The following is a 26,550-nucleotide window of genomic DNA, read 5'->3' as shown; positions in this document are numbered from 1 at the left end:
TAATCCCAGAAGGGTTATCAAATTGAAAAAAAAAATTAAAAAAAAAGATGCCGGCTAGATTATGGGTACCACAACGGCGCCTATTTCTGCCGTGAAGCAGTAATGTGTAAGCATTACTGTGTTTCGGTCTGAAGGGTGCCGTAGCTAGTGAAATTACTGGGCAAATGAGACAACAACTTATGTCTCAAGGTGACGAGCACAGTTGTAGTACCGCTCAGAGTTTTTGGGTCTTTCAATAATCCTGAGCGGCACTGCATTGTAATGGGCAGATCGTATAACTTACTATCAGCTGAACGTCCTGCTCGTTTCATCCTTTATTTTCATGAAAAAAAAAACTTAAGATGACAATCTGTTCATATTATTAAAAATAGAATCCACTTTGCATTTTTTTTAATTTCTGTTTAGTTACTAAAGCAAAAGCTCGATATAACTTTTTGTAACAGTTCATAGGCAAATCAACTTAGCTATAAAAGCTTTTTCGTCACCTGGGTGACCTAATGCCCTAGGTATTACAAATACCACGACCAGTTCAAGATAGATTTCGATACTATACCTAGCGTATCAAACAGACAGACATTACCCAACCATTTGTTTTATCAATGTCAATCTACACGTACCCACAATACCTAATTATTATTCTACTTATATGTCAGCGAATAAGCTTGAATTAAATACAATAGATTACATAACGCCTTTGTAATTCTGGAGATGACTCTTCAATTTTGTCGGACTTTCACTGTGTGTGAACTTTATAACATGCTTAATTAAACAAATGATTTAAGTTTTCTTTAGTGTTAATTCGCTTCTACACGAGGCATCCTCAGGACGTGTTTTACTCGCTAAAATCTGGCACGAGACTCTAATTCTAACTCTATCTCTAGTCTAGATTTGATAAATAAAGTAAAAAATTCCAACCTTCCACCAAATGCCAAATTATTGTCTCTCGATGTAAATAGTTTATTTACCAATGTTCCATATGAACAAAGTTTAGTTAAAAAAAAAACATTCTCGTGCCAGATTTTGGCGAAACAACACGTCCTGAGGATGCCCCGTGTAGAGGCGAAACACGTGTCGAATTGTTTTAAAAACAAATATTGGTGGAATTAACACTAAAGAAAACTTAAATCATTTGTATAATTATGGATTTCCGCAAAGTAACGCCTACTTCAATAAAAAATGCTAAATTAACTTTAACGTCATGACTTTTGCTTCTCAATATTATATTCTTGATAATGTTATACATGCACATAAATGAATTTGCTAGAAACTGTCATAACCATAATGCTAACACCAACAGAAATAAACTTATAATGCCAGCTACTCGGCTAAGTCGATTTAGTAAAGCTTTTGTTGTAAATATAGATATTTATAACAAGATCCCAGAAAATGTTTAAAACAAAAGTATTACGAAATTCAAAAGAATTATTAAAAAACGTTTGTGTGGTAAAGGTTACTAAAACATAAATGACTTTCTTAATGCTATTAAAAATAAGTTTAATTGTACGATATTACTTTGTAACCATATTATTTGTGAAAATAAGAGGCCGCTGAGTTGTAGTTTTTGATAATGGGTGGTAGTTTTTGAGTTTCAATAAGTCACATACTATTTTGAATAAAAATAATTGAATTTGAATGAGCGCTTGTGATGGATTCAAAATTAAACTCAAATGTTATTTGTTCAAGTAGAAGTATAAACAATCTTATAATTTCTTGCTAACTGCCGACTTTTACCAGTGGGAGGCTCCTTTGCACAACATGCCGGCTAGATTATAGGTACCACAACGGCGCCATTTTCTGCCGTGAAGCAGTAATGTTTAAGATTTATTGTGTTTCGGTCTTAAAGGTGCCGTAGCTATTGAAATTACTGGGCAAATGAGAGTGATCTTATGTCTCTAGGTGACGAGCGCAATTGTAGTGCCGCTCAGAATTTTTAAGGTTTTTCAAGAATCCTGAGCGGCACTGCTTTGTTATTGGCAGGGCGTATCATTTACCTTCAGATGAACGTATATATATCGTAGAACGTATGTATATATATCTTATGTATAAAATGCATAAAACGTATTTATTTTATGTAAAACATCTAATGTACCACCCTTTACCTTTTGTGAAAATGCCACTAGCAATAAAATATTTTGATTTGATTTGAACGTTCTACTCAAAAAAAGGGGGACGAGACGAGCAGGACGTTCAGCTGATGGTAATTGATACGCCCTGCCGATTACAATGCAGTGTCGCTCAGGATTCTTGAAAAACCCCTAAAATTGGAGCAGGCATCAGCAGGCGATTTGGAAATTTATTATTATTCATTAAATTACATTACATTATATTATCATCATCATTAAGAACATTTCAATCGGAAGACATTCACTGCCTGGTATTATATAAAATATTTTAAACTCTATTAGAATTTGTATCTGCGAAATTCCATTTTGAATTAATTGCTATGAAGGACTTCAATAAATGACTAAATAATAATATTTACTTAAAGTAAATATTTAAAAAAAAGTGACAACCCTATGTGCCCCATACTAAAGGCCTACTGTTAGTTATCTGTATACTGTGATACTGGTATGCATTGCGTCCAATGAAGACACACATTAAATAAGGACATATCATTCGCAGCCAGATAGCGTAACAGCAAAAGTGTGCTTAGAGACAATATAATCACATTTTTCTCCTTAGTCGTGTGTCACTGTCAACTGTCAGTGTTCAAATCGGGTTTTGAATTCAACTTACTTATTAACCTGAACTGAATAAACGTTTTACATTGCTGCTTATTGATCAAGAATATTTTAAACATCTTGAGTAAATGCGGCAATGAATAGATTTTGCAGTCGAAGCTTATTGTGTAACTAGCTCTTACCCGCGACTTTGTCCGCGTAAAATAGTTCCGTTGGGCAGTTTTATTTTTTATTGGGATTCTTTGCAAATAATACACTGCATACAAACTGCTCTTACGATGCTGTCGGCGCTCTTCTACGATACTGTGGACAGTCTCTTTAATAGTATTTCCCTGCGAACTTTAATATCCTATTTCATCCCCATGTAGGTCAAAGTTTCGAAAATGCTCGAACAAATTACTCCTTATCAATTGCCTAAATACAAAGTTTGATGTTGTCATCTTCAATAATGTTGAACTTCCATCCCCTATCTCAACCCCTCCATTTATTTTATCGCTATAAAAAGTAGCCTTTTCCAAGCTCTAGTCTATCTCTGTACTAAATTTCATTAAAATCGGTTCAGTGGTTTAAGAGTGAGAGCGTAACAAACAAACTTACATTCACATTTATAATATTAGTAGGGATTTGTGTCATATTCCATATATTGGCTGGGTTTTTATACAACGTGATTTGTCTATATGTATAGCACGTCATTGGTTGCGCCGATCAAGTTCATAATATTGTTGTTTGATATTGGCAAAATGGAAGCAGAGATTAAGTTAACCTTGCTTTATATTTTATAGTAGCTACTGCCCGTGACGTCGTCCACGTGAATGTTATAAATAGCGAAATTCTATGCCTGCATGCAGCGCGTTAATATGTAGCCTATCTGTCCGAGTCTTATACGTTTATCGGCTGTTCCCAATATACTATCTACAGATTAATTACTAGCTTCTACTGTCAGTAATAAGCTGTCAATAATCTGAAGCTGTCCCAATATATCGGATAAGTCATTCTTGTCGCCTTATATTGGGACGCGTTAATTGCAATTTCTTTACGTCGTCTCATTGACAGTCAGCGTGTGCAGATAAGGTGAGTTACCGTCGATAAGTTTATTGTGACAGAAAAGTCAACGATAGTTACGATTTTTATCTCAAGTAAGAGATAGACTGAATATTGGGAACGGCCTTAAGTGGTATAGTTTAAAAATGAACCATCGAATATGGAACTCAGCCAGACGCCGTCCGATGGTTCGATCGTACCAAATCCGACCATAGGTTGAGGCTATAAGTGACTGCCCTGCCCATTAAAATGCATTGTCGCTCAGGACTCTTGCAAAAGCCAATATTCTGAGTGACTTCACAAATGCCCTCGTCACTTTAAACTAAACTATTAAAGGGTTCCGTAGCAGCAAATAACCATCATTTAAACGTATTAAAAAAAACTACTTTATTGTTCTCGTTCAAACCAATTTTCGCTGGAAGTTTGCATGGTAATATATATCATATATTTTTTTTAGTTTTATCATTATCTTATTTTAGAAGTTACAGGGGGGGGGGGCACCACTTTGGAAGTGTCTCTCGCGCAAACTATTGAGTTTAGAAGAAAATGATATTTGAAACCTTAATATCATTATTGAAGACCTATACCATAAGTAATAAATAATATTAATATTGATGAAAAAAAATTTTTGAATTTCTGTTCTAAGTATGGGGTAACCCCCAAAATTTATGTTTTTTCTTCTATTTTTGTATGAATGTAATGCGGTTCACAGAATACACCTACTTACCAAGTTTCAACAGTATAGTTCTTATAGTTTTGGAAAAAAGTGGCTGTGACATACACGGACAGACAGGCAGACATGACGAATCTATAAGGGTTGTGTGTTTGGCCATTTGGCTACAGAACCCTAAACAGAAACGATTTACCTAAGCTATTCTAAATTAGTAAAATTACTTATATACTTAAAAAAATTACTAGAACTATGCCTTTCCTAACTTTTGTTTCACCAAGTTATCGTAATTGATATGATTTGTAAAACGATGAAGCTGTAAATGTTAATTTAAAATGGTGGCAATGAGTTTCTTGTAATTTTTTCTCAGTAAAGCTCAACTTTTCCGAAGTGGCGGTAAATAATAAAATGTAAATTATGAAATGTATAATATTTTACATTCATAAGTGTCATTTCTTTGACATAAATATATAGACGTATATCTAAGTCTCTCGCTTTCACCACACCACCAAGGCCTCCGACATTGTTCAGTACTTGGTGGAGAAGACAAGGTTCCGGTTGGGGGTCGAAAAGTTGGTGACGCGTCACGACTTAGACGTAGACTTCAACTCTTTTGTTGTTCGCGTCCCGACAGAACATATATCAACCTTCCTGGAGGTGCAGCTGTGGCCGAAGGGGGTCGTGTTCCGCAAGTATCGCGAACGTCGCCGACCGCCGGAAGCTACCGAACCCGCGCCTCACATCGCCGCGAAAATGTGACGTAGATTTAAGTTATATATCCTATGTATGTTAGACTATAAGTTATTTATTTTATGGCCTTGTAGCGTTAAATAAAGGAATTATATTTTATAAACAATTAAAGTGATATTCATGATTCTGTCTTTATTCCAGCTTGCCAGTTTTGTGAGCATATTTTCAAATATATTTTAAAATATTTGATGCGGAGACTATCGAATTGACTCTATGAAATACATGGACTTTTTTAAAACAAGATTATTTATTAAATTTTAATGTACAATATATCCTCTTTCTTTCTTGTTATAACAACGGATGACTTACTGACGTTCCCAATATACTATCTACAGATAAAAATAAATTACTACCTTCTACTGTCAGTAATTAGTTATCAATAATCTGAAGCTGTCCCAATATACCCGATAAGTCATTCTTATCGCCTCATATTGGGACGCGTGAATAGCAATTCCCATACAAACTTCTATCGCTGGTAAGCTATACGTCGTCCCATTGTCGACAGACAGCGTGTATGGATAAGGTGAGTTACCGTCGATAAGTTTATTGGGACAGAAAAGTCAACGATAGTTACGATTTTTATCTCAATTAAGAGATAGAATGAATATTGGGAACGGCCGTTAATGGATAGGTAAAATGAAACAAAACAAATTCTGATTTACTTAGAATATATTTAACTTATTAAGTCTTAGGTTTAACTTATGATACTTATATCACTGTGAGCTTAAGACCTTGCCTTGGGTCCAGGGGCAGCATCCTCCGAGTCCTTGTACCAGTCCTCGCTAAAAAATTAAAAAAAATGATTTCATATAAGCAAAAATACACTTTCTAGTTATAAGCATATTCGACCTCTATTAAGTTGAGTATGTATTTCTTTTTAAATGAAAATAAGGGTTGAGACGAGCAGGACGTTCTGCTGATGGTAATTGGTACGCCCTGCCCATTACAATGCAATGCCGCACAATCTTTTATAGAAATAAAAATAATAAATTGAAAAAAAACTGGAAATTAAAAATGTAATCATATTAATCATTGTTTTATTGTGAATAAATATATTTTAATATACGACAAGGAGGACAAACGAGCGTACGGGTCACCTGATGATAAGTGATCACCGCCGCCCATCTGATCATGATCTCTTGCAACACCAGAGGAATCGCAGGAGCGATGCCAGCCTTTAGGTATTGTTATATCTTGATAAATATACCGTAATGTATTATGTATTCAAATAAGTAGTATTTCATAAGCTAGAGCGATAAGTAATTATTAGTTCGTTTAAATATTTTGTTACAGATTTGTCATTTTTTTAAACGACAGATTAATACTAAAAAAGATAAATGAAAACTTACCATCCACGGACATTTTCGGGAGCGTCACATCTCTGTGACTCTTCGTTGTAAACTTCACCGACTTGGCAGCCGAGGTCACGGGGTTCAACGCCGTTCAGGCACACGTAGAAACGCTGGCAGTCAGTGGGGTGGGGGAACTTGGGGTGAGCCACAGGCTGACCTGAGGCTTCAAGAGGTAGCTCCTTCGGGCATTCGAAGCCGTCCTTGGTTTTCTCTGCAATAATACATAAAATTTAATTCTTGATTCTTCTTTTTCCAGTCATCATTTCAACCGGAAGACGTCCACTGCTGGACAAGGCTTCCTCCAAAATCGCCATGACGATTTGTCCTGCGCTGCCCTCATCCAACGTATTCCGGCGATCTTGACAAGATCATCGGTCCATCTTGTGGGGGGCCTACCAACACCACGTCTACGGTAGGTACGTGGTCGCCATTCGAGGACTTTACTGCCCCAACGGCCATTAGTCCGTCGAGCGATGTGCCCTGCTTACTACCACTTAAGTTTCGTAACCTAGCTATGTCGGTAACTTGGTTCTCCTTCGGATCTGCTCATTTCTGATTTGATCTCGTAATGAAACTCCGAGCTGAGCGACCATGTTGGCCACCAAATTGGTTTCGCAACGAAACGAGAACCAGGTGAGTAACTCTCTATATAACTGTATATTTTGTTGATAGCGGCGACTGGTTGCGCCACCGTGGCGTCTCGGTGAAATATAGCCGATTAAAGATTCAAATCTTAAGCCATGCGTCGATTAGATTCTTGAAATTATCTTTTATTAATTTTTTTAACGACAATTAGGGACGGGACGAGCTGGACGTGATGTGGTGGTTATCAATACGCCCTGCCATGAATGCAGTGTTGCTCAAGATTCTTGAAAAACCCTAAAATTCTGAGCAGCACTACAATATCGTTCGTCACCTTGAGACATAACATGTTAAGTCTCATTTGCCCAGTAATTTCACTAGCAACGGCGCGCTTCTAACTGAAACACATATTCTAGCCGGCATCCTGTGCAAAGGTGGCTCGCATTGCTAGCAGCAAGAGGCTCTATAAATTATCTAAGGATATTTGTTTAAGAAGATAATATAGTTTACATACTTTCTTGCGCAACACAGCCTTGACGACCTGCAGAGTCGGGCCACACGCAGGTACCACTGTACTCATCGAAGTGAAGTCCAGCTGTGCATTTCACTTCGGTGACCTCACCCTCAATGCAGTTGAAGAAAATGTTGCAAACAGTAGGGTCTGGGTGAGCGAAGAAACCGTTGCGACGGGGGCATGAGTTGTTTGGTTTTGGGGGCTCTGAAATAAAGAAAAGCGTTGAAAATAAGAAAATACTAGTTCCCAGAGACGCATACATTGTAATTCTATTTACGCTTCTCAATAGAGCAACCTATTTATTGGACGATATTACATTGTGACCTTCTTATTTATGAAAAATAAGTAGCCTACTAAGTTTCTTGTCCCAATATTTCTCAGGTCTGAGGCATACTTTCGCATTAGTGGTAGTTTTTGACTTTCAATAAGTGATATCCTATGTGAAATAAAAATATTTGAATTTGAATAAACTTTATTTTACTAGGCTTACTAATCGCTTTTGTATCGTCACTATAAATATTTATTTTAAATTAATGAATCTAGCAGATTATATTCGGAAAAAGTAAGGCTCGTGAGAAGAACATACAAGAAACTCAACGGCTTCTCTTTTCAAATTGAATTGAAAAAAAATCTTTTCAAAAACACGTGTCAAATTGGTTAAAGAAAAATCTTAGTGGAATGAACTAAAAGGCATAAAGGCATTTTTTTTCTCAAAATTGATTGCTCTCTTATAATGTTACTTCTAACACTACCACCGCTCCGGAAACAAATGATACTCTGAGAGAGAAGAAGCTCTCGCAGCATTCTTATTTGCGCTCTTTTTATACTAAAATCTCAAGAGAAGTTATAACATATTGATAATTAGGGATTTCTATAAAATAAAGGCCAATTTAATAAATATTGTTGGTTTGACCATAACTTCATAGACGTTTATCGATCAAACAGATTGCATCATGATGTAGAAATGGAGGTTCTGTTCGTAAAGCAGTAAACCTTGAAAGGACTGAAATTTGTGAGCGTAAGGTCGATATCTAGGAAGCATTTGTCTCATAAGAACAGGAAGTCAGATTTCTTTGGTCTTGCATATCTCTGAAATGGTAGTTCAATGAATCCGGTCCATCGTTTTCAATTCCGGTATACTGTTGTATACCGTAATTGTGTGATTATAAACGATTAATTATAAATAATTTATTGGTTGTTTACGATCTGTTGTTAAAATAATAATTAAGATATATTAATGCTGTTAGTCAGCTTTCTAGAAGCTAACAGGAAATGGATTGCCTTTAAAATGCAGTTTGTTCAGTGCATATTTTTATTAAAATTTTAATGTCTAATTTTAAGTATTAATTAATGAAAAGTACTTAAGTTCATAAAACTTTTTTCTGTGTCGAGTTTATTGTCTGTGTCAATATTTTCAATATTTTGATTATCTTAAGGTCTGAGGCTACAGCAATGAAAATAGTGAATTTTAAGAGTACACACTTTTTTTACACAAATTATCTTGCCCTGAACTAGGCATAGCCTGTACTAGGGGTTGCAAGACAACTATATATTTAAAACGATGTATTTACTTTATTATACATAAATACAAATAAATATATATAATACATATGACACGGAAATAAACATCAATTTGTATCGTTTATATGTTTACACCTTCGTTTAAGTATTGGTCACCGCTGCGCTCTAACTAGATACCGCACTACCTAAGAACAATAGCTTTTTTATAGCGGCAACTATTAGATGCTCGTGTGCGTGACATCTTGACTTTCAAAGGCATCTTTCAAATTTTTTAGCATACGCTTCGTGTTATTTTACATTGAAATTAATCAAATACAAAATACTTACTGATGATATGTGATACCAGTGTCTTTCTTATTTCTTGTATTATTTATACAATATTTAGTACGCAACCCGGCATTATAGTTAAGTTTAACAGAACATGTGGCACGTCAACGTCAAACATTTTTCTAGACTGTCTCTAATACGCCCAATTTGGGGTAGTAAAAGTTGCCGCACTTTGTGAGTACGCCTGCGGTATCTAATTGGAGCACAGCGGAGACCAATCCTTAATCTAAGGTTTTCAACTACCGGCCTCTAGCTCTATAGGCAGGGTGCAACTAATTGGCTATATGGTCGTTTAAAAGATTTAAATATAAAGAACGGGTACAAAGGAATGATAAATACGTTGTTGTTTAAACCCGATAGGCGTAAATTCAATAATGAATGACCTAGGTGGTTAAAGGTAGTCAGGATACTTTCATGTCTGACACAGTTGAGTGACCTTCGACAACTCATTGTGTGTCATATATGTATTATATGATACCGTTCTTATTCCTCGATACATTGCGAAATATTGTTTGGTTGGATCCATGTATTGGCCATTTAATAATAATATATCATTTATTTCAGATTCATCCTGAGATTACATCCATATTCGATAATACAATTTGCGTAGTTATATTAGATTTTTTTATGGAAAAGGAGGACAAACGAGCGTACGGGTGATCTGGTGTTAAGTGATCACCACCGCCTACATTCTCTTGCAATACCAGAGGAATCACAGGAGCTTTTTTTGAAGGTACTCATGTCGTATCGTGCCGGAAACACCGCACAAGGAAGCTTTTTAGTACGTGGAAGAAAGCACCTTGAAAACCGCACTGTGGAGGGCGCTCACATCCAGATGGATAGATATATTTCAACTATATTTGCTACAGTAATTTGATCCAAATGTTTTGAGTTTTCTTAAGTGTAAATTCCGCCAATATTTGACTCGAGAGAGTCTCGTTTCAGAGTTTGGCGAGTCAACATGTCCTGAGGATGCTTGGTGTAGAGACGAAACACGTGTCGAATTGTCGAAAGATAAATATTGGCAGAATTAAAACTTAAGAAAACTCAAAACATTTGGATAATAATGGATTTCAGCAAAGTAACGCCTACTTCAATAAATTTACAGTAATTTCAATCAATAACCGGCTGCAGAAACGATACGACTTAGGGATCTTCAAGATAAAGAGGTCCCTAACCAGAAGTAAATAGTGACTCAATGATAAGGATATAGTCGAAATTATTACTAGTAGAGAAGAAGCACGTGAAAAGTTCACGATGATATCTTTTATTAACTTATAGAATTATCTTAGATTAACGCGAGTTTTACAAATATAAATAAAATACTTTTTAATTGACATTCTGCAAAGGTCACGTTGGGTTAGATAAAATAATAATAAACATGTAATTATAACGCAAAAAACATAGTGTAAAATTGACAATTACACCCATTACATCCTTAATTATAAAAACGATTTTATTTAACTGGTTTCCTTGTCTGGAGTATGATGTGGTGGCGGTTGTACCTGGTTGGTTTTAAAACCCATAATTATAACACAAAATTTCTTTTTTATATATATGTATATTATTGTAATAGAATTTTACAATTCATGACCCAAATTGCCCAGTGGTTAGTGACCCTGCCTACTGAGCTAGAGGTCCTGGTTCGAATCTCGGTAGGTGCAAACATTTATAAAAATGATAAATATGGATTTTTTTTCCAGACAGGGATGATTTATATGCACGTATTATCTATTTTTATACGCTTTTTATTAGCTTCGCCTGTTTGTATGTTTGTGTATAAACCTGTTTGTTTGTAACCGACTCATTTAACTAACTTTAAACGGCCAGATTTCGTTCAAACTTCGTAGATTTATCGAGGACCGATACGACAATACGTTAATTTGATAAAATTATTCTATTTTGTAAATTGCAAAATAAGATTTTTGTTAATTTATATAATTTTCAAATATCGTTTTTAGTTCGGTGTTTTTTAGTTCTTTTAACTATTTGATATCAATGAATATATATATCTTATTATACTTAATTACAACAATATACATAATGTATTTAGTATATCGCTGTCTTGCATCCCTAGTTTCAGGCTCTGCCTTTTTGGGGAATAGTAAAAAAAAACACATGAGAAACAAAATAATGTTTTAAACTAAAATCTATTAAGCCATGCTACTTACGAAGTTCGGTTCTGTCACCGCAGTCAACGTTGAAGGGTTGGTCGCATTTGTTGATTTTCCTGATGGTTGGGTCGAACACTAAGCCGTCTGGGCAGAGCTTGGTGGTGGCAACGCCATCTCTACATTCGTAGAACTTGTCGCACTGTCTGTCGTCTTCGTACTGGCCATCTTTAGCCGGGCATTTAAACTGGGCGTCTGTAAAAAAAAACAATTAGATAAGACATTGATTATACATAGTAATAAATTTCATCTATCCTTAGTAATATTATAAATGTGAATGTATGTTTGTTTGTTACGCTTTTACGCCGGAGCTACTGAACCGATTTTGATGAACTTAATATTATATGCAACACAATATTTCAAAATGTTTACATTTCTGTAAGTAGCTGCAATAATTTATGATATTAGTGTAATATATACTTTTCGCTTGTTTTTTTTAGCTATTCATATTGGCCTTTAAGATATATTTTTTTTATAAAAATCAGGGACGAGACGAGCAGGACGGTCAGCTGATGGTAATTGATGCGCCCTGCTCATTACAATGCAGTGCCGATCAGGATTCTTGAAAAACCCTAAAAATTCTGAGCAGCACTACAACTGCGCTCGTCACCTTGAGACATAAGATGTTAAGTCTCATTTGCCCAGTAATTTCACTAGCTACGGCACCCTTCAGACCGAAACACAGTAATGCTTACACATTACTGCTTCGCGGCAGAAATAGGCGCCGTTGTGGTACCCATAATCTAGCCGGCATCCTGTGCAAAGGAGCCTCCCACTGATAAATTATGTATATATACATTATTATATATTAATTCATTATGGTTTACAGAAATGAGCATAAGTTTATCAAAGTCGATTGTTAAACAAGCGATATCTATGTAATAAAGAAACCTGTCTTTTTGCGATTTTAAATGGACTTACATAAAAATACGACCAACTTTGCAACGTCAAAGAATATGAAAGTGAATCGATCAAGCCGTTAAGTAGTACATTCGTATTTGATACTGAGAGAACAGGCCAACTATTGCATAATAACACACTTACATAAGCCAATGAGAACGACAAAGACATAATATACCAGTGATAATGCTACGCAACGCTGAGAGAAATATTTATAATAATCATAGATCATTTCTAAATAAACTGTGACAGCTGTGAAAACATCGAAAAAAAATTGAGGTTGACAGTTAACCTCTATTTTGAGCAATGCAATGTAAGACGTAGCTTGTCAGTTGTCATGCACACTAAAGTATATATTATAAGCCTGGCCTGTATTCATCGGTTGTTTAGCAGTAAGTGGCTCTATCTAGACTAGACGTTTTAATTATCTAATATCTTAGATCATTAATACATCTCAATAGACTGTAATAGCTGTAAAAACATCGAAAATAATTGAGGTTGACAGTTAACCTCTATTTTGAGCAATGCACGCACACAGCTACACAACCTACCAACACTACGTCTTCCGGTACGTGGTCGCTATTCGAGGACTTTATCGCCACAACGGACAATTTGCCATCGAGCTATGTGCGCTGCCCACTGCCACTTCAGATTGGCAATCTGGACTATGTCGGTGACTTTGGACTACGGATCTCCTCATTTCTGATTCGATCTTGAAGGGAAACTCCGAGCATAGCCTTCTCCATTGCCTTCTGAGCGACAATGAGCTTACTCATAAGGCCTATAGTTAGCAACCACATCTATATTCCGTATGTCATCACTGGCAACACATATTGGTTAAAAACCTTCGTTTTCAGACACTGTGGTATCTAATTACCTTTACCTTTTCTATCGAACCCCAGTTATATATATTCCTCTCTCATGCACAATTTGTTCGTCTATTAGTCTATGATATTAATAGCTCATTGCAAAGCTATGATATAAACATTTCAATGAAGTAATCGAACTACTTTATCGATCAGTAATTTATGGCACAATGGTTATCGAAGTTTCGTTTCAATAATAACTGGATTAGCAAACACTGAAATACTTGGGCGGTTACACATTTTAATTTACATAGCGTTTTGACACGCAATCAATCAGTTATGAAATGAAATACATAAATTTAAGGGTTTCACACACGGCAGTTATAATGTATATTAATGTACATTACATTCCGGGATGTATAGCTTTATATTATCTTAATATATCACACACACAACAGTTAATAATATTATGAATGTTTCCCTTAATTCTTTTGGTATACAACCCGATTTTGTATTTGAGATTTTTAAAATAATATATAAGGCTTTCGTGTGTGGTTTTCTGTTCATTTCTATGGAAAGATGTAATGAGGTGTATCGTGCTATAATGTACATCTTACTTGTAATGCCGTGTGTGAAGAGCCTAACATAAACTTGAAGTTTCACGAAGCATGTGCTAGCACCTTAAACTTTTAATAAACAAGCGAGAAGAGAAATTGACTTGGTTGATTGACGAGTGGTTTGAGAGAGGAGAACATATTTAACTGACTAACTAACTAACTTCTGTAACCTATTTTGATTCGCCAAGTCGTAAGTTAGCCACACATGAAAATAGTTCCTTAATATTAACCTCAACAAAAATTAGCTTTATAGTTCACCTCTATTTTGAGCAATGCACGCACAAAGTGACATACATATCTTGAGTGTAAGACGTAGCTTTTCATGCACACTAAAGTAATAAACCTGGTCTGTTTTCTATCTAGACGTATAAATTATATAAGATTTTGAATATAAAACTAGCTAACACAGACATTAACAAAATTAGTCACAAATTATCAGTCATCTGTACACATATACTTAGTATTAATTTAATAATATATATATGCAGTTGAAAGACAAGTCCTCAAAGATTTTAATACAGAAATGTCAAAGTTGAGACATTTCACGTGGAGATGTCTGATGTTGAAACAGCACGACTGTCATTAATTATTATGTATCTCATTAACTCTGACATTTACTCTTAATGGCTGATTTACGTTAAGCATTTGAAATTCTATGTAACCTTGACAGAACAGCAAGTCAATGCGAAAAACGATTAATATTTTTAAAGTGTTTCAATATTGATCTGTCTCATTTTACGACACTCAAATTTAAAATCTATTTCGACACCGTAAGATTGAAATCGTTTTGACAAGTTTAGGATATAATTAAATAGTGAATTATGTAAATTCATGTTAAGTGTGGTTGAGCGGATCTCAGCATCCACGTAACCTTGTGACCTTTTAAAATAACTTGCTTGGGGTTAATATATTCTTGACCTACTTCACACGCTTTTAGAATTCTCGATGTTTTTAATGAAAATAAGGGACGAGACGAGCAGGACGTTCAGCCGATGGTAATTGATACGCCCTGCCCATTACAACGCTGTGCCACTCAAGATTAATGAAAAACCCAAAATTTCTGAGTGGTACTACAATAATTGCGCTCGCCAATTTGAGACATAAGATATCAAGTCTCATTTACCCAGTAATTTCACTAGCTAAGGCGCCCTTCAGACCGAAACAGAAATGCTTACACATTACTGCTTCACGGCAGAAATAGGCGCCGTTGTGGTACCCATAATCTAGTTGGCATCCGGTGCAAAGGAGCCCCCCACTGGTATCTCGATGAAGCGATCAGGATCATTGATCAGCAGCTTGTCTTTAAGTTACTATTGCTAGAATAGAAGCCAGTATTGACAGAGATATGAATGTATTTGAAAAACATTTAGGTCTGCCCTGTGCTTTCCCGCGCCTTAAAAAGATGGGGAAGCCCCTACGGTGTCGTAAGAGGCGACTAAGGACATTTACCAGTAGGAGGCACCTTTTCTGCCATGAAGCAGTAATGTGTAAGCGTTATTGTACTTCGGTTTGGCCGTGTGAAGAGCGCAAATAAAGTAAAATACAAAATAGTTATGTTACATTTTCTAATTTCTAAAACTGTTCGTGGTCCTAAATGTCATTTACAAGAACAATAATATTTCATTTGGATAACATAATTTGAATAAAAGTATTTTGCATTTTCTATTTAAATATTTTTTCACATCTCTGTAGTGATTAAGCACTTCGGCATGGATTGTATTAGATTGTTAGTGATCTTCTCTACTTCCAACCTAGCGAGCAGGCGGTCCGAGGTTAGAGTCTCCTTCCGAGACGCCTCGCGCCTGTGAGCTATATTTTTGCTATCAGCACAGAAGAGATTTTCAGTCGTTAGGGGGTGTTTACAACCGAGCCCGACATATGGGCCCCGTTTCGGGGTCTTCAATACGTAAATGTTCCTCCTCTCAAAAAAAAAGGAATGATGGATTTTGATCACGATAACCATTATTCATTTAAATTAGTTTCATTTAGATAGAATGTTAGTTATCTAATACGTGGGACGCAGAATAGAGGCAAGAGAATGACGCCTGCGCATCGTAGCGAGACGCTGAGGTGACGCAACCAGTGAAAGTGAGTTGACGGTTACAACACTGGCAGTGCATTGCTTCGATGCATCAGAGGTCGTGATGTGACCCACACATTTATTGGAATTGAACCCACACATGGAATCCTCGAGAAACATCATTTATTTTCTTTGATTGACGCGAGTGTAACACATTTACGGCCGTTTTCAATAACGTGTTATAGTTACGGATATATTGCTATCACCGTTTAGTGACAAGATCTTATCTATCCATAGATATGTCCATTATAGTTATATTATATAGATATATATGTATAATTATATTATAGTATAGTTATATTATAGTCCAATGATATCTGTCGATAGGTTATTGAAATGTAAGTAAGCGTAAAAGGATAGATAGGTTGATAAAAACGGCCGTTAAATTAAACGCTTTCAAAGGATTAAAACGCGTGTAATAGTAACTATGATTTTACTTAAGACTTTTGCGTGAAAGTTACATTTTTATTATTATTTTATTTAACCCGACGTTGCCCCCTGAAAACGAGATCTGAAAAGGTTTTGAACGTCGGGTTAACTAAAATAATAATAAAAATGAAACTTTTACGCAAAAATCTTATGTAAACACAGTTACAATTACACGCGTTTTAATCCTTTAAAAGTGTTTTATTTAAATATCTTTTATTAACCACTAGTTGATATCTACAACTTCAATTACGTACACACATGACTGAAAATCGCTGATTCGCCGAAAACCTCTATCCATTTTATTTCAATAGATATTCGAGTCAAGAATGTTTCACAAAAATGCTCGCCAGAGTTTCATATCCTTTCAATAAGTCTCATTGAAACTTCTTGAGAAATATTCTTACTGTCACATAAGTACTCATTTGTGTTATTTATATTAAAAGATAATTCTACACTGTTTTGTTACCAGAAACCTATTCGTTGCAAATTAAATGGATTTCATACTTTTCACCCTCTTAACATGATACCTTTCATTGTGAGATCTAGAAATTAAATAATAATTCAAATTAAATGTCTTTTCTAGAAATTATGGGATTCTTCAATTCTTCATTGTGTATTTAAAGATCGAATAATTCATAAATAATCTACTCAATAATTTCATACTTTTCACCCCTCAACTTAACGTGAGACCATTCATTGGTAGAGCTAGAAATTTAATAATAACACAAATAGGATGTCTTTTTATAAATTTTGGAATTCTCAAATTCTTCATTTTATATTTAAATATTGAATAATTTGTGAATGACAATAACTTAATGTTTCAGCTTCATAATAACTGAAGCTCACTGTTTTGGATCGAACAGTTCCGTGGGTTGAAAATGGGCGAATCGCAAAATTTATATTGTTGTTCTGTACATAATAAATAAAATACTGTTATTTTATGAATTTGTCAATAATATTTCATAACATCAAGGATTATTTCGTAAAATATGCTCCCTGTTGTTATAATGAAATTGTTTCACAGCAGAGCTGTCAAACCGTGCGTCCATATATTCACTCATAGAAAATATGTCCATACAAAACAAATTGTGAAAATAAAAATAATTATAGTTGTAAATCAAAATAATAAATCCTATCTCTCAAGTTGGACTAAACTGCACTCCATGAAGTAATTAGTTTAAAAGTTCACTGGAAACAAACTTCAAGACACTGGATTTATAAATTGAGATATGATGAGATATTAAGATTGTCACCCAAAAAGTTATTATTATAAATAATCCAGTTTATGGTCATATATTACATCAAAACTAAAATGCGTCATAAGTGATCAAAATGAGTTACAATAGTTAAATTTGTTAAAATTTAACAATAGTTAAATTTGTTAAAATTATTTAATCAATTTTAAACAAATAAATTTATTTATACATCTTTCATAAATAAATCGATTCTTACTTTCTTATTACTTCTAGAATCTAATGAAAAGCTCCATATTAAAATATATTTAAGAGAATTTAACTTTTTAGGATGCCGTACCCAAAGGGTAAAAACGGAACCCTATTAGGAAGACTGTCCGTCTATCACCAGTGTATCTCATGAACAGAGTAACTTAAACAGTTGAAATTTACACAGACGATGTATTTCTGTTGTCGCTATAACCAGAATAAAAAATACTAAAGGGGGCAACAAACGTGATTTTTATAAATGATGTTTTTATAGATATTGAAACGAAACCCTTCGTGTCCGATTCCGACTCCCACTTGGCCGTTTTTTTATAATGTAAAAGTTATAGTTTCGACAAAAGTTTAAAATTAAATATCTTAATGAGAATAATCTTCTATATATATATATATAATGAAAATGGTCTTTGTTTGAGGGTCAATCACGCTTAAACCACAGATCGTATCGACATGAAACTACCACCATTCGATGCGAAATTTATCGCGATTTTTTTTTATTGTAATAAGTTGAATAAAATTTATTTTAAGCATTTTCTTTTAAAATTTGCCCTGTATAAGTCTGAAGAAAGTAGGTAACCTAGTAAAATTTTGAAATTGTACTATTTAAGTAAGACAAGGAAAGACGCTAACATTTAAAAAAAAATCCGTCAATGCTTTAGATATAATTTTGATTCAATTATTTGCTGTATTATTTTTACACGTCAAGAATAATAAGATGCCTTTCAAACTCTTTAGAATACAAATTACCTTCCCGTGATTTGAATATTAAATACTGTTTCATGAGAAATCAATACGAAACTGGTGATCAATTTGAATGAAGAAACAATGTGCGGAATTGGACTAACGAAATATACTTATATCGAAAATTTTAAGCATTTTCTATTTTTACATTGGTTAGTGTACAACCTAAAGAACAAATGGAATTCATGCAATAATGTAAGAAAATGGATCAAAGTAATGATTTGTAACAAAAGAAAATTTAGTAACTGTGATTTAATTTAAAAATCCGGTGATTTTTTCTTACTAGCACTGCCTTACTAAAATCTCAGCTGTTATTAAATTAAAATTTTTCGGATATGTTAAGGTAGATAATTGACCCATACTTCGTTCATTAGCAATCTCAACCAGACAAGTATCGTATATTATGTTAGTATATAGATGTATATAATATATATATCTTACTTGCGAGAGCCGCAACCGCTGCCAACACGACGAACACTTTCATGATTGTCCTTTTGAGTATTTATTAAATGTTAAATAACTATGACTAGATTGATGTCCGACCCCTCTGGTAACCCTGGCGCGACTGACAATTTCGAGCGTCGCACTCGCCTTTTCTTCATCCGACCTGCGTATGCGCATAAACCGGTACAAAGAGCTATGTGTTCTTTCAAATTTTTCTACATTCTACATTATACTTCATAAATCAAAATGGAAGCTGAATGAAATATGTCAATCGAAAAGACTTACAATTGTTGTTTTTATGCTGCAAAGAATCGATTAGGGAATGAAAGATTAACTAACTAGTTCAAACTTAACTAGTTCATCATATAGATCATATAAATATATTCTCCCATTTAACCTACTTAATATTTCGAAACGATATTATAAACTAATCTATACATATAAAGATAGTGTGTCTGAACAGAGTAACTTAGAAAGTATTAGGTAAAATGTTATGAATTTTTATAATTATATTTTAAAAAACAAATCGGATAACAATATGTTTATTTATTTATCTCTTGGTTATAGATTTTGTTTCCGTCAATTTCAGTATCAGCTCCAACGTTTTACATGTTATGTTCACTGATATCCCTACTAATATTATAAATGTGAATGTAAGTTTGTTTGTTACGCTTTTAAGCCGCCGATTTTGATGAAATTTGCTACAGCGATAGACTAGAGCTTGGGAAAGGACATAGGCTACATTTTAACCCGTAAAAACAATGGTTCCCGCGAATTTTCACGTCATGTCGATGAGCGATAACTATACCAATAAATAAGATTCATATAATATGTGGGAACGGGAGCTGAATAGGAACTGGAATAGGACATGAGATAATCTTAAATTCCAACCTTGCTTAATATTTTTAAAAACCCTTTATCTACGCGGGCGTCAGCTAGTATTAAAATAAACCAAGTCATTTTTCATTTAAAAAGTACAAGTTTGGGTAGGTATAGGCTAGGGAATAACATGGAATAAAACATGTGAAATATGGACCCACAGACCCAGTAACAAAAACACATAAAAGAAGTTGTAAGCAAAAGCTAGTTTTTAATAAAAACTTGTTTGTCTATAAGTTGTTATAAATACAACTTGCATGTGCAGATATATACCTTGAAATATTTATGTATTAATTATGGGCGGAAGATTTAGAATAATATGATGAGGTCATGTGTTGTAATACGACCTATGTTAGGCTGAGCCCACATATGATAAATTCCGCGAAAGAAGGCTATGTAACGAAAGATAAAAAGTACATACTAATCTCTTTCGTTACATAGCCTACATACACTTAATCATTTTTATTGTTAATTTATACATCTATAAGTATTCTTGGTATACTTCTCCGTAATGCTTAAAAAAGGCCTATCCTTCTCAATTCATTTGAAGGGGATGTTTACGGTCATTTCATACTGTTGATTTCCCTGACAAAATTTAGAATTCTTTAAACCCACCGGGTCTTCGATACCATACAATTCTTTTGCGAATATACCCATGATGTTAATTATAAATTTAAAACTGCCACAACTTGTTATACAACTGGACTGCAAGTCAAGACATTGCATGGTAATATAGTATACCAGATATACCACGTATGCCATTAATTCTCAATTTCCCCTGAAACAGATCATAGAATCAAACTCTTAAATATGCAGGTCCAGATTTAATCGGGATTGTTTCTGTCATGGCCTATTTTACGTTACATGTTGGCACTACCTGATACAATGACAAAAAATATTATTAACTAGTTGACCCGACAGACGTTGTTCTGTATATAATAAATAAAATAATGTTTTTTATGAATTTGTCAATAATAAATCATAACATCAACAATTATTTTATAAAATATGCTCCCTGTTGTTGCAATGAAATTGTTTCACAGCAGAACTCTCAAACCGTGCGTCAATAAATTCTCTCATAGAAATTATGTATGGACACATCAAAAGGAAAAACAAATTTGTTGTTTTTATTTAATTCCGAACACTTTCACATTTCTTCACCTTTTAAACCTTCCCTGGACTTCCACAAATAAATCAAGACCAAAATTAGCCAAATCGGTCAAGCCGTTCTCGAGTTTTAGCGAGACTAACGAACAGCAATTCATTTTTATATATATAGATATGTAAGTTTTTTTATTCATTACTAGCGGCCCGCCCGACTTTGTAGATATTTTAAATAAAGTATTTACCTATAAAGAAAGGTGAAAGAAATTCTAAAGTTAGCGTGAGGTAGCGAAGCCGTGGTGGTGAAGCTAGTTATAAATAAATCCAAAAGGCGACTTTTTTGTGGCCTTTGAGCGTCAAAGAATTATTATAATTTATTTTATCGGTATTCAATAAGCAAATTTGGTCGTGTAGCATACAAATCTGCGGATAGACCTACAGGTTTTTTAATTCAATCCATGCTAATTACATTGAGGACTTTTAGTATATACCAGACGGTAGGAATAAGTTAACCCCTCAATTCCATATGCCTTTGAACAATAAAACTTAATAATATAATATAAGAATTGTTAAAAAAACGTTTGTGAAGGTAACAACAACACGACTTTCTGAATTATACCACAGATTGGGAATGGAACGACCGCCTCTATGAAATAATAAACATTGTAATTATTTTTTCATATAAAAAAGGAGCCCGCTGAGTTTATTGCGCCCGTTCTTCTCAAGTCTGAGGCATACGTTTTCGAATAGATGGTAGTAGGTTTTGACGTTCAATAAGTAATTTTTAATCCTATTTTGAATACATTTGGATTTGAATTTGAATATACTTAGCACCTGAAGTTACGGGCAACTTGATAAGAAGCGTATAAATATAACATTTTAATACTACAAATAATGGATTGCTTGTAACTAATTCTAGTAGGCTTCATAAGATACATAATAGCTTTAAGAGTAAATTTATCCACTTTTATAGTAATGTCCCAGCCACTGTTCAGGCATTATCTATAAATAAATTTAAATACTTTATTATAAAATGGCTGTGTCATAAATCCTAGTAGACCACAGCTGAATATCTAAGTGATCAGACAGCCTGGGACTAGATTATGATTATTTTATAGCAATAGCCAAGTAAAAGGGATGACAGTAAAATATTGTATATTTTATTAAAAAAGAGCGCAAAAAAAGAATGCTGGGAGAGTTTCTTGCGCCGCTTCTTCTCTCTCAGAGCGCTATTTGTTTCCGAAGCGGTAGTAGTACCTATCATATTAGTAGTAGTATATTAGAAATGACATCAAAAATATTCTAAAGGAATCAATTTTGAGAAAATAAAATGCCTTTTAATTATTGTTGTGAAATGTGGTCACGCAACATAATTGGCTCACATAAAAAGAATTCGTGAAATTAATTAATGGAATCATTCATTAAGATTCCTAATTTTTTTAATTCTGCAAACGACACATCATTATATTAATTACACATTACCATAGTATCACTTAATTAATCGTTAAGTAAGTATTTGTAACGATAATATGAATCACAATTTTCATCTTCCATCACAAAATTTTTACTGAACTCAACCCGTGACTTTATGTGGCTTAGTTTTTTTTATGAGAATAAGGGACGAGACGAGCAGAACGTTCAGCTGATGGTTATTGATACGCCCTGCCCTTTACGATGCAGTGCTGCTCAGGATTCTTGAAAAACCCAAAAATTCTGAACAGCACTAAAATTGCGCTCATCACCTTGAGACATAAGATGTTAAGTCTCATTTTCCCAGTAATTTCACTAGCTACGGTGCCCTTCAGACCGAAAAAATAATACTTACACATTACAGGAAAAGGCATCGTTGTGGTACCTATAATCTAGCCGGCATCCTTTGCAAAGGAGCCTACCACTGTTTTTAATTTACTTAAATTATAGATACTTTAACTCCAACCTAATCACAAGTCTTCTTATAGCATATCTTCTTTTACTATTGATAAGTTATTAATTGTGTATTTATAACTGTGTATTAATACAGTCCAATTTATTTTGTATCACTTAAAAGTATTACCGCAATTCAACTAACAGAACAGTAGCTTAACCACAAGCGTAAAACAGCGGTCTCCTTGAAATTTATACCTACGAGCCTACGTCTGGGTGGAGTTGGTAGGGTTGGCACACACATAAATATTGACAACGCGGACTGCGCGGTACAAATTCAAATTCAACTATTTTTATTCAAAATAGGATGTGACATCACTTATTGAAAGTCAAAAAAAACTACCACCCATTCCAAAATTAATGCCTCAGGCCTGAGAAGAATGGGCGCAACAAACTCAGCGGGCTTTTTTTCTTGTTGCTTGTTTTTTTTCATAAAAATCTATGTTTACAAAGCAATATTGTACAATTAAACTTATTATTTAACAGCCTGAGGGCGGTCGCTCCATTCCCAATCTGTTGTATCATTAATAAAGTAATTTATGTTATAGTAACCCTTACCACACGAACGTTTTTTAACAATTCTTTTGAATAACGTTATACTTTTGTTTTGAACATTTTCTGGGAAACAGCCAATTTATCTCGGACAGCGACCAGTTTCGGCGTCGTATGGCGTGGCACTCAATCGTTTTGTCTTCCCAAGATTGCTTAGCGGACTTAAAAATCATATATATGTGTGTGCGTGCATATATTCGGGTGCTGTAGTATGAAGTTAAATCATTGTTTCATAGCTGTATTACCCTTCCCAGAATCAATGTTATGCTGAGTTCAATTGGACGTAATTCCAGAAAAACGTTCCAAACCACAATCATGTCGAAATCGAGGTAAGAACACAAAACTGGTCACGTGATTCATATCAACGGACTGACAAAAAATGGCAGCCCTACTGTCACCCTTTAAATGACATCATGACTTAGTAGCCAACCCACATGTATGGAATACACTAATATTTATTTAACCTCAAACACGTTTGATAACTACTTCTGCCTTTTCTTTCTCAACTTAAGATGAGGTTTCTTTATATAACTCATTGCAGTAAGATAATCTGTTGAAGCTTATTCGGTCAGGTTGTCTGTCGTGTTTTTGGAGCTTCGTCATCCAAGTTTGATATGTTCTTCGCACTCGCACGCCTTGTTTGTATATACGCTAGTATATTTTATATGTTTTTTATGTAAGAGGAGAACAAACTAGCGTACGGGGTGAGTGATCACCGCCGCCCACATTCTCCTGCAATACCAGAGAAATCATTAGAGAAAGGAGCTTTGCCAGCCGTTTACGAAGGTGTACACAGGTTTTTGTGAAAATTTTTTTGCTCCAGGACAAAGGAGAATGAGCGAAAACCATAGGAGGTAGGTGGTGAATGCTCATGCATAACAATGCAGCCAACTGGCTTGGTTATGTGGGACTCAGAAGTGCATACACATAAGCGTGCCTTCCCACTAAACACCACCTGAGGTTGTCTTTGGGCAAGTGCCCGCTAAGTCTTCATCGGAGGCGACTTCTCTTGGGGAGAGAGAGGAGCAAGCGGCACTCCATTGTGAGTATTCGCTGGGACATTACACAGAAGGTGCTATCTGATTGACATCGGAAGGATGATCTCAACCGGGGGGTGAGCCTTAATGTGTCTGGCTATAATGCCTGGATGCCAAGAGGTTTTCCAAGTCAGACGAAAGTATGTTAGGGGGATGACGGCCTCCAGACTTTGTAGCGGGATGGAGGGAAGGGGGTATAATCTGCCTTACTGGCACATGAAACAACTTCAGTAAGACTTAAGGGTGACGGGCGCAGAGTGATGTGTTCGGAGTTCACATCGCCGTAGTAGTTTTTTTCTGTGTATTGTTACGATGATCATATTGACACTGTCTACACGTATAGCCTTTCCATCTTTAAGCCCATAATAAAAATCTGATGACTTATGCAGCCTTGACGCTCCTTGCCGCATATTAAGCTTCACAAACCTACTTATTTGGGCGTACATAAATAAGCCATGAACACTCTTAAAAGATTCGTAGACCGTATTTCAGATTTAATTAACATATATCGTCATAATATATACTGTAAGTATTTCATAAAAAAAAATATCGTACATAAAATTCATCGTACTACATTATCATTACTATATTCGATTGCCATCTTGCAACTCTATTGTATGTATTTTTTAATGCTGAATCATAATAAAATAAAAATAAAAAAAATTCAAGAAAATTATTTAGGGGTTGGTGACCCTTATGTTTAGGCGTATGAAAAATAGATGATGGCCGATTCTCAGATCTACCCGATATACACATAAATTGTCAAACAAATTGGCTTAAGCGTTTTGGAGGAGTTCGGTAACAAACACTGGGACACAAGGATTTTGACCAAAGTTTTATCAGATGTTCTACATTCTGAATAATTAATTTCTTAACATAAAATCACTTTACTTTTGATGGGCTGCCTGTCAATAAAGGTCCCGCCAAAGGTTCACTATTTATGTGATACTGCTGACAGTTGGAGTCTCCTTTGCAGAGGATGCCGGCTATATTATGGATACGCAGTGAAGCGGTAATGTGTAAGCATTATTGTGTTTCGATCTGAAGGGAGCGAGGAGAGGTAGCTAGTGAAAATGCTGGGTAAATAAATTTAACATTTTGAGTCTCAAGGTGACGAGTCCAATTGTGCCGCTCAGAATTTTTGGCTTTTTCAAGAATCCTGAGCGTCACTGCATTGTTATGGGCAGGGAGTATCAATTACCATTATCAGCTGAACGTCCTGTTAGTCTCTTATTGTCTTAAAAAAATACAATTTGAATTAGAAGTAAGTTGACTGAACGTTCATAGTAAAAACTATTAGTTTTGGGCAATGATGTTCTATAAGTCATATGGACTGCTATATTCTTGGTCAATAAGCAGTAACATTTATTCAATTCCGATTTTATTCGGACAGTGACAGTTGACACGACTAAGGAGAAAAGTGTGCTTACATTGTCTTTAAGAACATTTTTGCCGTTCCGCTGTCAGACTGCGAATGATAATTATGTCCTTAAATGTGTATAGAACGACATTATTTTTGAGTCACAAAAATATACCAAAAAAAAATCCGTTGCAAATAACATTTATCACTACATTTATTACTACTACTATTTATTACAGTGTGTGTTAATTCTTTACCTTACTGCTTTGACTACCTATTTCGTACGAAAGCTACGTGGACGGTTAGATCTTTTTCTGTCACAAACAAAGGAGGTCTTATTGTACCTATTAATGGCCGAAATTGGTACACAAACATTTTACTAATACCATGCGTATGGAGAGTATTACAAATTGCATTTGCCAAAATGAGAAAACTGAATGAACAGTCATATAAAAATGACAGATTCCAAATTCAAATGTAATATTTTGTTTATTTTTAATTGTAACAGTATTTGTGGCCAGACTAAGTATATAGATGAAAACAATGTTGCACTAGACACTGAATTCATAATTCTTATTGTCTTAGCCTTAAATATATATTTAACTGTACCCA

At 34.7% G+C, this 26,550-nt stretch overlaps 1 protein-coding gene across 1 annotated transcript; it reads right to left on the bottom strand.

Annotated features, from left to right (window-relative positions):
• Positions 1-5,793: 5,793 nt before the first annotated feature.
• Positions 5,794-19,248, bottom strand: LOC126971862 (protein obstructor-E-like). The gene is made up of 5 exons (XM_050818375.1): positions 19,081-19,248; positions 11,610-11,804; positions 7,591-7,794; positions 6,492-6,705; positions 5,794-5,924 (listed from the first exon to the last, which is right to left on the bottom strand). The coding sequence occupies exons 1-5, from the start codon at positions 19,121-19,123 to the stop codon at positions 5,867-5,869; spliced, it is 714 nt and encodes a 237-aa protein (XP_050674332.1). The 5' UTR covers positions 19,124-19,248; the 3' UTR covers positions 5,794-5,866.
• Between the last annotated feature and the right edge of the window lie 7,302 nt (positions 19,249-26,550).

Source organism: Leptidea sinapis, chromosome 24 (assembly GCF_905404315.1).
Source record: "Leptidea sinapis chromosome 24, ilLepSina1.1, whole genome shotgun sequence".
Classification (NCBI taxonomy): domain Eukaryota; kingdom Metazoa; phylum Arthropoda; class Insecta; order Lepidoptera; family Pieridae; genus Leptidea; species Leptidea sinapis.
Note: the sequence above shows the minus strand (reverse complement) of the source record. Positions and strands in the feature narration are given on the sequence as shown.